At 37.4% G+C, this 14387-nt stretch overlaps 1 protein-coding gene across 3 annotated transcripts in view; it reads left to right on the top strand.

Annotated features, from left to right (window-relative positions):
• Window positions 1-14387, top strand: part of SLC4A4 (solute carrier family 4 member 4) — a 346852-nt gene that overhangs the window by 244786 nt on the left and 87679 nt on the right. For all 3 annotated transcript variants that reach the window (XM_068542846.1, XM_068542845.1, XM_068542847.1), the window contains 3 exons: window positions 923-1077; window positions 1712-1825; window positions 3795-3969. In XM_068542846.1, coding sequence (XP_068398947.1) covers window positions 923-1077; window positions 1712-1825; window positions 3795-3969 — 444 coding nt within the window. The remainder of the gene's footprint in view (window positions 1-922; window positions 1078-1711; window positions 1826-3794; window positions 3970-14387) is intronic.

Here is a 14387-nt window from a genome sequence, read left to right as displayed (position 1 = left end):
GGAAGTAGCAAGAGAAAATAAGGCTGTGGCCAATTGTGTCCACTACAGATGATATGCTGGCACTTTGTATTGCCCTCCCCTCAACCCCACAACCCCCAGACCATTGGTGTTATTTGTTTGATAGCTTTTAAAAATTCTAATTAAGAAGAAGAGACTTAGTAGCGATCTTTAAGAATAGGTAAGGGTATCTAATAAGGGCCATCTTCTCTCCTGGAGACTAAAGAATTTGACTTAACGAGGTATGAAAGTCTTAGGTTATGTGTAAAGGACTTTCAGATCATCAACCAGGTTAGAGGAATGGAGCGATTGACAAAGAGGATTATGGACATCTGGAAGCTCCTTCTTTGGATATTTGCATAAAAGACATAGAACATTTGCTGCCTTGGATGGTTTAGTTATTGCCTTGCTAAAACATAGACAGATGATCACCTACTTAAAGCCCTTTGCTTTAACACACATTGTTTGTGTGTTTGAGAGCTGCAGTGTCTGAGTCTTAACTCAGTCTTAACAATCAGCTTGAACTTACCCTTCTTGAATTATAAGCATTGGTTTGGCACAGTAGTTTTTATTTTGGGGAATGATCTCCAGTATATTTCTCTAAACCATTTTCATCTGGCTTCCATCGCAACTATATCAGTAATGGTACATACTAGTGGGAGATGAAAGGCAATGTTGTTTTATGGTATTGATAGAAAAAATCATATAAAAGAAACACAGCTGTTTTCTCATACCTCTGCCTATACTCTTTGGGTTCATAATCTGAATACCAAAATATTTTGGGGTAAGCTGAACGATAGCAAATATGAGGCTTGGTTATAGTAATGTTAAAGTGGATTATGGATTGCATTCTTCAGGCTCTACATGATGTGAGGCACGTGGAGAGCTCTTTTGTTGGATCAGCACATCTCTTTTTATTCTTTAGGTGTTCCATGACATCGCTTATAAAGCAAAAGATAGGCAGGACCTGATTGCTGGCATTGACGAGTTCCTAGATGAAGTCATTGTCCTTCCCCCCGGGGAATGGGATCCAGCGATCAGGATAGAGCCCCCTAAGAGTCTTCCATCATCTGACAAAAGGTAAGATTTTCAGGCCACTGGGAGTTTTCATCCTTGAGAAGGAGGTTGTGTTTAGAAAAGGAAAGAGGTTCAGCCAACTGCCCTGAGATTTTCAGGTTTCCATTCAACTTGAGGTATTATCTCAAATGAATCACACATGTGCCTTGGTTTGACATTTCGTTGACACTATAAAATGAATATTATATGTTGTGATATTCTTTAGTGATTACAAATTAGAGATCTCAGATTATGATATTGGAATACATTGTAGAGATTCTTTCGGGTTGTTTCGGGGACTCCTTGTACATGTGGAAAGATTCGTTTACTGAAGACGACTCCCTGTAGATTTAAGAGGTTAAGAAATTGGATGAGATAATTGAGGAGAAGCCATTTTTTAGAAATCTGTGTTTTTCCAGGTGAAACAATTTCCCTCTTATACAACATACAAGTTATTCAACTTTCTGTTCATCCACTCATTTGTCTTGGCTCTCAACAGAACACTTCAAAAGTTGTTTGTTAGGATGGCAGCCGGAAATAATTATCTTTCTCCCAAAGGGTTTTCGGTCCATCTCTTTATTAGCTAGTGCACGACCCAGCTAAGAGGCAGGTGAATGAAATAAACTAATCTTTTCTTGGGCTCTGTTGTCTTGCTTAGAAAGAATATGTACTCAGGTGGAGAAAATGTTCAGATGAACGGGGACACGCCCCATGATGGAGGCCACGGAGGAGGAGGACATGCGGATTGTGAGGAATTACAGCGCACTGGAAGGTAACTTATGGATTTGTCTGTCGTTCATGATGAGGTTCTCTTCCGATCTGAATTTACCTTCATCTTTCTATCAGCATGTTATTCACCTGTTTGTACATTTGTTTGGTCAGCCAGCACACATTTATGGTCTGTTAGTCACAGGCACTTGGGATGCAGCAGTGAATGAAAGAAAAACCCCTTTCCTTATGGGTCTTACCTCATAGTGGTAGGAGACAAACAATGAGCACATAACGAAATGTGGATCTGGTTTTATGGGGCAAAATAAAGCAGAAGTAGGGAGTTTTTGTGACGGGAGAAAGGTATTAGGTATTACCATGAGTGAGGGGTGTTAGAAAGAGAGCTCGTGGGTGGGTGTTGCAGGAAGACTGAGTATTGTGCCAGTCTTCCCCACTTGGCTTTCCTGATTCCCTCTCTCCCTGGTACATTTACTCAGAAGTGGGTAACATGTTACAGAAATGAGTAACTCCCAGGCTACCATCTCCTGGGCCTGCAGTGGGGAATTCAGGTTTCCCAGATCGCTTTGGTTAAATCTCTTTACATTAGGATTTCTTCATGGTTAGGTTCTCCATTTCATTTTGGGTTAACTACAGTTTTAAGTAGGATACTCATTTATGAAGATATGGCTTTTTAAAAACACTGCAGATTTTTTGAAAACACAAAAGCAAGTCATTTTAATATGCAGTCGAATCTGAATGAAACTACATTATTTTCTTCCCCTGACGACCCACTTGGGTTTCTCTCCCAAATTAAGAGGACGTCATTTCTCTCCTCTTCCATCTTAAAGAATAGAGAGTAGAACCTTCTCTTTCCCCCATTTTTTTTTTTCTGACTAGTTCTTTACAAACTATTTCCATTAGGAATATCCTTTCCCTTTTTTACAGATATAATTTTCGGGATTTAACTTTTTAATTTAATCAGACCGTAATTTCCTTCTTCCATATTTTACCTTCCCTGAATGTATTGCATGTCTGCAGCATGCCTGGTACCATGCACAGCCCCGTGCGTACCAAGAAAACTGAAGCAGGGCACTGAGTGCAGCTAAGATAGACAGGCAATCCTGAGAAAATGTGATAGCCCCTAGTGAATGTCTGAACTATGAATGGAGGGCTGTTGAGCTCTGAGGGAGGGCATCATAGGCCGAAGGCACAGCATGGGAAAAGCTGAGCGAGGTTTGGTTCCGGGGTGGGGGGGGGCGGGGGGGGGGGTGAGTTGACAGATGCACAAGTCAGCTGACTTGCTGACGAATGTGATGGGTCTCAGCTTGGGACGCTCTTCCATGACACACCTGCATGGCTTCCTTCCTTAATTCCTTCCAATCCTCACCCCAAAGTCACTTGCTTGGGAGGCCTGATCTGGCCAGTCTAAATTTCAGCCACAGCACTCTAGCACTTAATAACCTGCTTCCCCACTTAATTTTTTCTTTGATGTTTTAGCACCATGCATTTTACTTATTTTGTTTCCCCCATGCAGAAAGGAACTCCATGAGGGTGGGTATTGTTTTCCTGTGTTGTTCACTGCTGTTTTTCCAGCACCCAGAATAGTGCTGGGCATGTCACAGATGCCCAATAAACATTTGTGGAATGAATGAATGAGTGAATGAATGAATGAGGCTGGAAAGGAAGCTATGACAGGATTATAAAGGGCCTTATGTGATCTGCTCACATGTTTGGATGTTTTTCTTCAGACAGTGAGAAATTTAATTCATCTACAAAGTTCATTCTCGTCTAAAGACCAATTGTCTAGTCTTTAGGGAATGTGACGCCTAATCTGGTGACCAAAAAAGAGACAGATAGAAGAAGATTTATTCTTCACAGTCTTCTGGTTTTATCTTAAGTGGTTGAAGAGTATCTTCTAATTCAAACACTTTAAATACAAATTCTTTGTGGTTAAATTATCTCTAAGTTATCTCTTGGTTAATTTGCTGGTAATTTATTTTATGTTGTCACGTGTTTGCTTTCTCCCTATGCAGGTTCTGTGGTGGACTAATTAAGGACATAAAGAGGAAAGCACCATTTTTTGCCAGTGATTTTTATGATGCTTTAAATATTCAGGCTCTTTCAGCAATTCTCTTCATTTATCTGGCAACAGTAACTAACGCTATCACTTTTGGAGGACTGCTTGGGGATGCCACTGACAACATGCAGGTGGGTTTGGTTTGGGGGAAGACACAAATAGTACAGCCCAGATTGCCTTCCTCACCCCTACAGCTCAGCTAGAAGCAGATGGCCTTTCAGTTACTCAGCATGATTTTCTTTCTTTTGCTAGATGCTGCATTTTACTTTGCTTCTGGCCTGCTGCTGTATTTCCAGCATTTTAGTAATTACAAAAATAGCTTGATGAAATCTGGCTTGAGTCACAAGTGGGGAAAAGAAGGGAAGGAAATGAGGATACACAATTCTGTTTGGGCAAAAGCATATCAGCTGCTTTAGTTTTGTGCTGGGTATAAGGTAAAGATCTTCCGTTACCTTGAATGTGTGGACCATACTATTAAACTTGATGATATATCAAGTTTTGGGGAATGCCTGCTTAGCTTCCTTTTTCATGTGAGCAAGCGATTGAGTGATTTGCTCAAGATAGGATTTGCATCTCTATCGGTAGAGCTCAGCTTTAAGGAATAAAAGCTAGGTGTTGATTTTCCTATTCCTGAATCTGCCGCTCGTTAAGCTGTGTAGGACTCTAGCTTAACTTATTTTGTATAAACCACAATGTGTTGGTTACTTTGCAGGTGGCATTCACCCTCCTTTTGTATCAATAATAGCTGAAGCTTTAGCTATAGAGAAGATATTTTAAATTCCCATAATCAGAAAAATATGTACAAAACTACTCTTAGTTGATCCAGTCATTAGGGAAAAATAGGTATTGTGCTAGGTGCTGAGTGAGCAGTGAGTGAGGCTGAAAACAGCCAGATTCAAGCCCTTTTCAAACTCTGTCCTTCTACATTACTACTTATTACTGTTTAACCTATGTGACATTCATAAGTGCTGCCAACCAGCTTATTTTTAAAAAAAAATACAGCTGATTCCAAAGGATTGCTTTTCTTCTACTTCTGTTTTCTCCCCTGGGCACATTCATGTTTTAGATTTCTGCTTAAACACAAAATTAAGATGGAGACTCTCTATGACATCTATGTTGACCCAAGCAAAAAGGGAGACATTACTTTAAACAATTGTAATTCGTCTGTTAAGAGAGCTTTTATCTTTTAGCCTTTTTCTATTGCTGCAAAGCATGTTACCCCTAAATCCAAGGCTTCAAACAACCATTTTATTATTCTCTCTCATGGTTTTGGTGGTTGATGGACTCAGCTGGATGGTTCTCTTTGGTCTTCGTAGACTTGTACGTGAGATGGCAGCTGAGGTTGGAGTTGCCTGAGGGCTTCTTTACTCACATGACTTGTGCCTAGGCTGGGATGTCTGGTAGTTGGGGACTGAGGGCTCCCCACATGACTTTTCCTAGGGCTGGCTTGGACTTTGTCCCAGCTGGGCACTGTGATGACTCCTAAGAGCTCCTGCTCCATTGGAAGGGGACAGTTGCCACTTGGCTTTGCTTGTTCCCATGTGAATGTGCACTCAGGATTCCTTCATTTTCTGATTTTCAAAGAGAGGTTGAAAATTCGATTTCTTACGTGAAATCTGGTGATTCTTAAATATTGGCAACTGATTAACACTTTAAAAATTACATTGTTGGGCTTCCCTGGGGGCGCGGTGGTTGAGAATCTGCCTGCCAATGCAGGGGACACGGGTTCGAGCCCATGGGGTCTGGGAAGATCCCACATGCCGCGGAGCAACTAGGCCCGTGAGCCACAACTACTGAGCCTGCGCGTCTGGAGCCTGTGCTCCGCAACAAGAGAGGCCGCGATAGTGAGAGGCCCGCGCACCGCGATGAAGAGTGGCCCCCGCTTGCTGCAACTGGAGAAAGCCCTCGCGCAGAAACGAAGACCCAACACAGCCATCCATAAATAAATAAATAAATAAATAAATAAATAAATAAATAAGTAAGTAAGTAAGTAAGTAAGTAAGTAAGTAAGTAAGTAAGTAAGTATATAAAAAATAAAAATATATATTTAAAAAATTACATTGTTCTGGCCAGAAAGCACATTCCCCAGGCATGGGGAATCGAAACCAAGCGTGGTAGGACACAGAGATGAAGTATATGAAGAGGGTGTTTCCCCCTTTTTTTCCTCATTCATAAGACAAGAATGAATAAATTAAATTGTAACAGTGTTGTCAGTAATGGTATTTTTTATAAAATCTGATCTGTATTCAAATAGGGCAGCTATTCTTCATCTAAATGAGAGCATAATGATAACTAAAGCACATCATTCAAGAGAACAAGTGGAAAAGAAAGCACTGGGGAAGCACCCTGAGGCCAGCATGAAGAAGATAATACAGGCAGCCTCACGTTAAGAAAATCAAAGAAAGATGTGATTTTGAGAGGGCGGCAAGAACAAAACCTCCTTCTGTCTTTCAGAATATAGAGAGACTTCTTGTGAAGATAATTTTTCAACACATTTCTTTTCAAAGATGTTCTCATTGAGATAGAGGCAGTATGACACTTCTTATGTGTTAGTTTATCACCTTTTAAAACTGAATTGAACTCCTTTTCAATTTCATAAGACTTAGCTTTAAAACACTGCATCTGAGACAGGAAGAAATCTATTAAAGTGTATTGGTGATCCCTCCTGGTGAATTAATTTACATATGAGTGAGTTCTGTAAAGTAAAGGATTCTGTTGTGTAACATGTATAGTTACTGTGGGTTTTTCCTCTGTGATAAGTGTTATGGGAAAGGCGTTGCTGGTGTAGTAAGCTGTTTTCTGGGTTCTGAAGATTTTAGGAGAAATATAAATGCTTTCTGTGTGTCAAGATGTCCATTAAAATGACCATTGGCTGGATGTTACTCCTGGGAGTTGACTTAATTCAAAGTATCTAATTCAAACCTATGAGGACAATTTGCCAGACATAGTTTGGTCATTTTATTAATAGATTTTGTAACTTCCATTGATAGTTTCACTGAAGCTGTGAATTCATTATTTTAAAAGTTTCTCTGAATGAAAATAGTGATGGGCATATTTTCCTCTCATTTCTGAAGACTTTTTTCTTTAAGAAATACATTGATGAAATGCTACAATTTGGTATTCAGTGGGTGGCAGAAACACTGAAAAACAGGGATAAAACATTAATGATCGTTAATAGATATTTGTTGAACTGAGTACTCTTATCAATTTCTTTTGGGTGGAATAATGCTATTAGTAAATGGGTTCATAGATCCAAGTACTGAGTTTATAGATCTAAAATAATATATATAAATATAAACTGACTAGTGTGTGCACACACACCTAACTCAATAGTTACATAGTAATTTTACATATCCTAGTATTTAAATGTGGAAAAATTTTACCTATAGTCATCAAATTAGGTTTTCTGGCAATGATAGATGACTTAGATTGGTATATCTGTTGGTTTTATCTATTTTGAAGACCAGGGAATAAAGTGAATTTAATATGTTGAAGGGTATCTCAAAACTGAAAGGGTGTGTACTTTAACATACAGAGGTTTTTTTTTTTTTTTTTTTTTTTTGGTCTTGTTTTTTTATGGAAGTATAGTTGATTTACAGTGTTGTTTTAGTTTCTGGTGTACAGCAAAGTGATTCAGTGATTCAGTTTTATATATGTATATAAATTTTTCATATTCTTTTCCATTATGGTTTATTATAGGATATTGAATATAGTTCCCTGTGTTATACAGTAGGTCCTTGTTGTTTATTTTATATATAGTGGTTTGTATCTGCTAGTTCCAAACTCCTAATTTATTCCTTTCCCACCCTACCCCCCTTCAGTAACCACAAGTCTGTTTCTGTTTTGTAAACAAGTTCATTCGTGTCAAATTTTAGATTCCACATATAAGTGATATTATATGGTATTTGTTTTTCTCTTTCTGACTTACTTCACTTTGTATGATAATCTCTAGGTCCATCCATGTTGCTGAAAATGGTGTTGTTTCATTCTTTTTTATGGCTGAGTAGTATTCTATTGTGTATATATACCACATCTTCTTTATCCATTCATCTGTCAGTGGACATTTAGGTTGCTTTCGTGTCTTGGCTATTGTAAATAGTGCTGCTGTGAACGTTGGGGTGCAGGTATCTTTTTGAATTATAGTTTTCTCTGAATATATGCCCAGGAGTGGGATTGCTGGATCATATGTCAACTCTATTTTTAGTTTTCTGAGGAACTTGCAAACGGTTTTCCATAGCGGCTGCACCAATTTACATTCCTACTAACAGTGTAGGAGCATTCCCTGTTCTCCACGTCCTCTCCAGCATTTTTTCTTTGTAGACTTTTTAATGATGGCCATTCTGACCGGTGTGAGGTGGTACCCCATTGTAGTTTTGATTTGCATTTCTCTAGTAATTAGTGTTGTTGAACATCTTTTCATGGGACTGTTGGCCATCTGTATAACACGTACAGAGGTTTTGATGCTCTGGGGGTAGATGTCTTTTTGACTTGGACACCAGGACAACAAAATATTTTGTGGATTTGGTGCTGAGACCCAGGTTATTATTTCACAGGTCTAAGGCAGAGGTTGGTTCATTCCTTTGCAAATATTTATTGAGTGTCTACCATGTGCCAGACACTATTTTAAGTGCTGGGGATACAGATAACATGACCAAAATAGGTAAGAATCCCTATTCTGATGGTATTTACAATCTAGAGTGTTGATTCTGATGGTATTTACAATCTAGAGTGTTGATAAAGCAATCTTTTTTATACCCCCCGGAGATACCAGTAGTGGTTTGTAGTGGGCTTAATGAGGGGGGTGAATTTGACTTTCTGAAGACTAGGTCAAGGCTAAGCAGAAAAGCATTGGCACAGCCTGAAATAATCTTAAATTATACCACATGCCTTCATAAATGTGGCAGTGGGTTATTCTGAAAAGCACGGGCAGCTCAAATGAGTCAACTGAGAACTGTGTCCTTGCTTTTAAAGGCAGGCAGCTCAGAGATGGTTCACATAGCCTTTATTTTGAGGCCACAAATAGACATGGGTGCTGGGTAGAAGCATGTTGTGAAAACACAAATGAGTCACTGCACTGGTGTTGTTTAAGCAAACTCTTCTGCCAACTTCTGTTCAGGAGGTCTTGCCTGCTCAGAGATAGGGATTTACATTTAAGCATTGATTTCAGAGCAGAAGTATATATATTATATATATGCATATATATGTAATTAGTATGCACACATATATTCTGAGTTATATTTGTATATTATATATTTAATTATATATTGTAATAAAAGTTATATATATTTAACAATCATACATATATATGTAATTAATGATATATGTATCACACATTATATGTGTGTGTTTGTGTATATACATGTACACACACCTCTTTAGAAGCAGATTTTGGGAGCCACATGGATCATTTCCCATGGAACTGTGTTCAAAATAAAACAGTTGAGGCCACAGTGGCTCCAGATATAATCAAATTATAATGGTAACATAGATAACTGTATGTATTCTTCAACTTTCCACATACATTTGGGCCATCATGCTTCTCTGAGAGGACCGAGTCTTCCAGCGTGGGTATGCATGGATCCCTTGCTAAGTGTGGGCAATTACAGTTTAGCCTGGGCTTCTGGGAGTAACTGAACTGCTTTGCCAAGAGTTGACCTTATATTTGTCTGAGATCTAGCCCTGGCTTGAAACTGTTTCCTGTTCTTAGAGTTAAAGACAAAGGACTAGAGCATAGGCTTTCTGAGGTCTGAGAACTGTGCAATTCTCTTACTGTCCTTTTCAGTTAAGTCCCACTGTAATAATCCTCTGTTCCCCTTGCCATACTGTCAAGTAAACAAGGGCTTTTATCTTCACTATCCTAAAAACATGTCTTTTTCACAACTAAACTCTCTGTGACCATGCATGCGAACTCATTGCATTATATTTCTACTCTTGGTTGTCCTATTCATTTAGATCCTTTGAATTGTTAAATGTTGATTTAACAAGTATTTATGGATAGCTTAGTCTATGGGTAAGATACTGATATAAGGAACAGTTTTTTGATGCTTTATGGCAAGTCTTTGTGTTGTTTAAAAGTTGTTCTTCTGAGCTTTATGGAATGCAGAAAAGTGCTTTAACTTAAATTGACATTGTTGATTGTGAATGACTGAGAACAGTCTAGAGGGAAGACTAAGTGAAGAAAGTCATTTAATTTTTTTCAGGAGTAAATATAATCCTATTTTCACAAACCTTTTAGTAAAAGAATACAGTAAGATTTTTAGAATTGTGTGAGTTTTGTGATATTTATGGAGCCTAACAGAGCACATTTTAAGGGAACTTGTTTCATAATAGGGAACATTTATAAATATAAATTTGGCATCTCCAAATTTGAGACTTTATTTTAACATACTGCTGTGCTGAGAATATTTGATCAATCTACTAAAGATGGAAATGTATCATTTCTTATTTATATATGATACTCCTTGATAAGATAAACACTTCTTTGTAACAGTAGGATTAAAGCAGCTGATAATTGCTTTACTACATGAGGGACTGTACAATAATTTCACCTTATCCGAATATTGCACTTTGAGCATTTCTTCCTTGAAGTGGAAATAGAAGGTGACATGTTAATCTGTACCAGAAACATGTTCTAGTTTCAAAAAGTTAGGTGGGGATAGTCTGTCGGAATGATCCAATTAGGTTGCTTTGGTAAGAAAAAATAAATGTCTATTCAGTGACAAAGTAAAGGGTGCTGCACTGCTTACTTGCCTCCAAGGGATATTGGTCATCCTTTTCCCTGGAAGGAACTTTAACTTTAGATAATTTACTTCATTTTATTTACAAGTTTTGAATTAAACCTGTTTGATTGAAGTTAAGTAATCTTTTTTTTTTAACCAAATTTCATTTGTCAGAAACCTTTTTGGTTGTTTTTTTAATTTGAAAGACCTTTGTCAACTCTATTTTCTTGGTGATCAGAAAATGATAGTCATTTGGGCAGCAGTGGAGATCCCAAATAATGCTAAATTCTAAAATTATTTTGTGTATAGCTTGAAATTATTTTGAAGTAGCTTTATTTTTAATAAGATATAATTATGCATTGTGGAAAATTCAAAAACACTGCATAGAAGATAATTTTGCTCTTAAATCCATCACCCAGAAATAACCATTATTAACCTTTTCATGAATATCTTTCCTTATGTCTTGCAATGCATGTGTAAACAGATCAGTGTATAGGATTTTATGTAAATGAGATCATATGTGATCATATACATGACTAGCATTTCATGGAAGTCCTTCCACTTCAATACGATCTTGAACATCATTTTTAACTGCTGCATCTATTTATACACGATGTCTGTGCTATAATCTACTTAATAAATTCTCTATTAGTAGACTTCCAGTTTTTTTCAGTTTTTTCATTTGTTAACAAACTTGGTGCTTAACCACATTTTCATTCTTCTTAATTACCTCCTTAGAGTAAATTCCTAGCAGCATGTGATTGCAGGATATACCTATTTTATTTTTGTTATTTATTTCAGATTACACTCCACAGAGGTTATACCAACTTATACTTCTCCCAGTAATGGACAAGAGTGCTGGCTTGCTCACACTCTTGCAAGAACAGAATTTGTCTCATATTCTCATTTTTGTCATTCTGTGGCTTGAAAAAATGATGGCTCATTCGTATTCAATTTAAATTTCTTTGATTTTTAGTGAGAGTTAATATCCTTACACGCTTTATTGCTTACCTATGCATCTTTATATTTGTACTCTTGGAATATTTTCCTTTTGGGCATTCTTTTTTCTTTTTTTTTTTCCTCATTGACTTATAAGAACTCTTTGTATAATAAGGATATTTTTCCTTTGCTTGTCAGAAATATCGCAGATATATTTTCCCTCAGGTCTGCCGTATCTTCTAACCTTACTTATGATTTCCTTTGCTGTCAAGATTTCAATTCTTCTGTAGTCAAAATCTTCAGTCTTTTATAGTTTCTTATATTCGTGATGTATTTAGAGAGGTTTCCCCACCCCAAGATTAGAAAAATATTTGCCCACATATCTTAGTTCTTTTATGTTTTCATTTACATTTTTTATCCATCTGGAATTGATTTTTGTGTAAGGTTATACTGGTATTTGATGTTTGGACACTTCAGATGATCTAGATACATATTCACAGCTCTTCAAACAAAACAGTATCGTAAAGCCTCCCTTAACTTGCTGATCCATTTTATTGGACTTGGAATTGAAGCTCTTTGGTAAAGATTTTGGCTCATACTTTTCTTCAGGCAGAGAGAGAATTCGTCTTTCAAGTCTTCCCTCTTTTTTCTGTTCCTGCTGGGCAGTGTAAACAGGAATCCTGTTTATGACAACAAAGCACTTTCAGGCAGAGTAGATGGCACACTAAGGACTTGGCAGCTGTGATCTGTCAGGACAGAAATCATTGATTTATAGTCTCTAGCTACACAGGTAAAGTAAAAAATGAGGGTTGTATATCCGATCTTCTTCCCTAGTGTAAATGAATGGTCTGTGTAACCACCGATCATCAACCATGCTAGCAGGTGGTTCTTATTTTGATAGAGGAAGGGAGGGAGGTTGCTTGAATGGCTGCACTTTAGATTTGGACCATATGAGAATCACCTGGGGAGCTTTGAAAAACTATGGATTCCCCAGGCTTGATCTTCGGAGATCCTGATTTAATTGTTCAAAGTGGAGATAAAGAATGTTTTGTTTGTTTGTTTGTTTTTGAAAACCCCAAAACACAAAGCAAAAAAAAAAAAAAAAACCTTCCCAGATAATTCTCCTGTGACTCAAATTTAATTTCGATAATTGCATCATCTCTCCACTTATTTTTGATCATGTGGCTTTATGTCGGGGATCTGACATCAAAACTCTTAAAGGTAATTCAGATTTGTCTGCTTATTTCCAATGGCCATGTTTAAATAGCATTAGGCTGCATCATTTTTCTTGGCTAAATTTCATATTCAAAGACTCATCTAGAGAAGTTTAATTAATCAACATTCTACACAGTTTGAATAGATTACAACCAACATGTGCCGAAGTTTCTTTTTATGGTTAGAAGACAGTTTTTTAAAAAAGGCTTGAAATATAGCAATAGTGTTGGTGAATATTTTAGCATTTATTGCCACCAAAATATTTTTTTTCTCAAGTTTTACTTGGTTGAAAATTGTCAAAGAAATAGAAAATCTTTTGTTTTTTAAGGCAGTTTTGCATTTGGATTAATTATTAATCCAAGTAATACATTTCTTAATAAGAAGGACATAAAACAACAAAGGTCATTCCTTAGTGTTATATGAAGATACTAAAGATACTAAATTGCAATAAAGTCAAAGTAGACAGCATAAATTTTTAATGTTTTATCATTTTGAATGTGCTTGCTTTGTGTTAGCCATGACAGGCATGATGGCCCTGGCAGACCTTGTCACAAGTAGCTCAAAGACAAAATGCTGATGTTACCAATCATGGTTGGATTTTTATTTTTTTCTAAAGAATCTTGCTCCTATGGTCAGATTTCTTTTATGCTTGATTTTTCTATTATGAAACTTGGGTTGATTTTCTTGGCTCTTTTGTAAGACAAGGACCATCTTTGGTTTAACGCCATACCCTCGCGTGAGCAGAAAAATGTTCACAAATTGTTTTAGATGTGGATTTTGACTTCACTGCTGTAAAGTAAAACCAACTGTTTTGTTTCATTGTAGTTGATTCTGTGTGTTTAGTAACACGAGGAATGAAAAGAAGCAACAGAACCAATGGCTGTAGCCGTCACCCTCTCTAAGGCTTCTGTTGAGTTGGAGTTTGCTCTGCGAAACACTGTGAATCTATAAAGAGGCTTTTCTCCCCCTTTTCCTCTGAGGACTGATCTTCATCTTTTCATATCACTCCTTTTGACTGTCACTCTCCATCTCCTTCCTCCTTTGAAGGACAGAGAAGTAATAGAGGCAGACTGGGGAGAAGGAGATGAGAAGCAGGAAGAAAAGGGAACCAGCATCTTATTGCATCTCTACTTTATTCTTAGGTCTTTCTATAGTATGGTCATATTCAGTCCAAATAATTATCCTATGAAATAGCCATTGATTTTATAGAGGAGAGAGTTAGGATTTAGAGAGGTTGATAACTGGTGGAGCTGAGATTTAAACTCAGATATCCCTGACTCCCAAGACCTGCTCTTTGTGCGGAACCACCTGGAAGAGACCTTGGAAGAGACCTAGTTCAGCCTCCTCATCTCATATCTGAATAGATATATTATGTATATATTACTGTTCATCAAAAACATATCTATCAATGACTGTGCTAAGCACTCGACACGCATTATCTAATCTAATATTCACACAGATGGTATGAGGCATGGAGAGGTTAAGTAACTTGCTTAAGTCATCGATGGAGTAAACGATACAGTCTAGATGTCAACTTGAGGTGGTCTGACTCCACAGTCCATTGTTATACTGTACTGCCTTGATGTTTTTCTCCTACATGAAGAAGCCAAAATGGACAGAGGTTAAGTGACGTTCCCAAGATCATCAGCTCTTTGGTGACAGAACAGAGTCTAGAC

This window comes from Eschrichtius robustus, chromosome 4 (genome assembly GCF_028021215.1).
Source record: "Eschrichtius robustus isolate mEscRob2 chromosome 4, mEscRob2.pri, whole genome shotgun sequence".
NCBI classification, from domain to species: domain Eukaryota; kingdom Metazoa; phylum Chordata; class Mammalia; order Artiodactyla; family Eschrichtiidae; genus Eschrichtius; species Eschrichtius robustus.
This window is presented reverse-complemented; position numbering and strand designations above follow the sequence as displayed.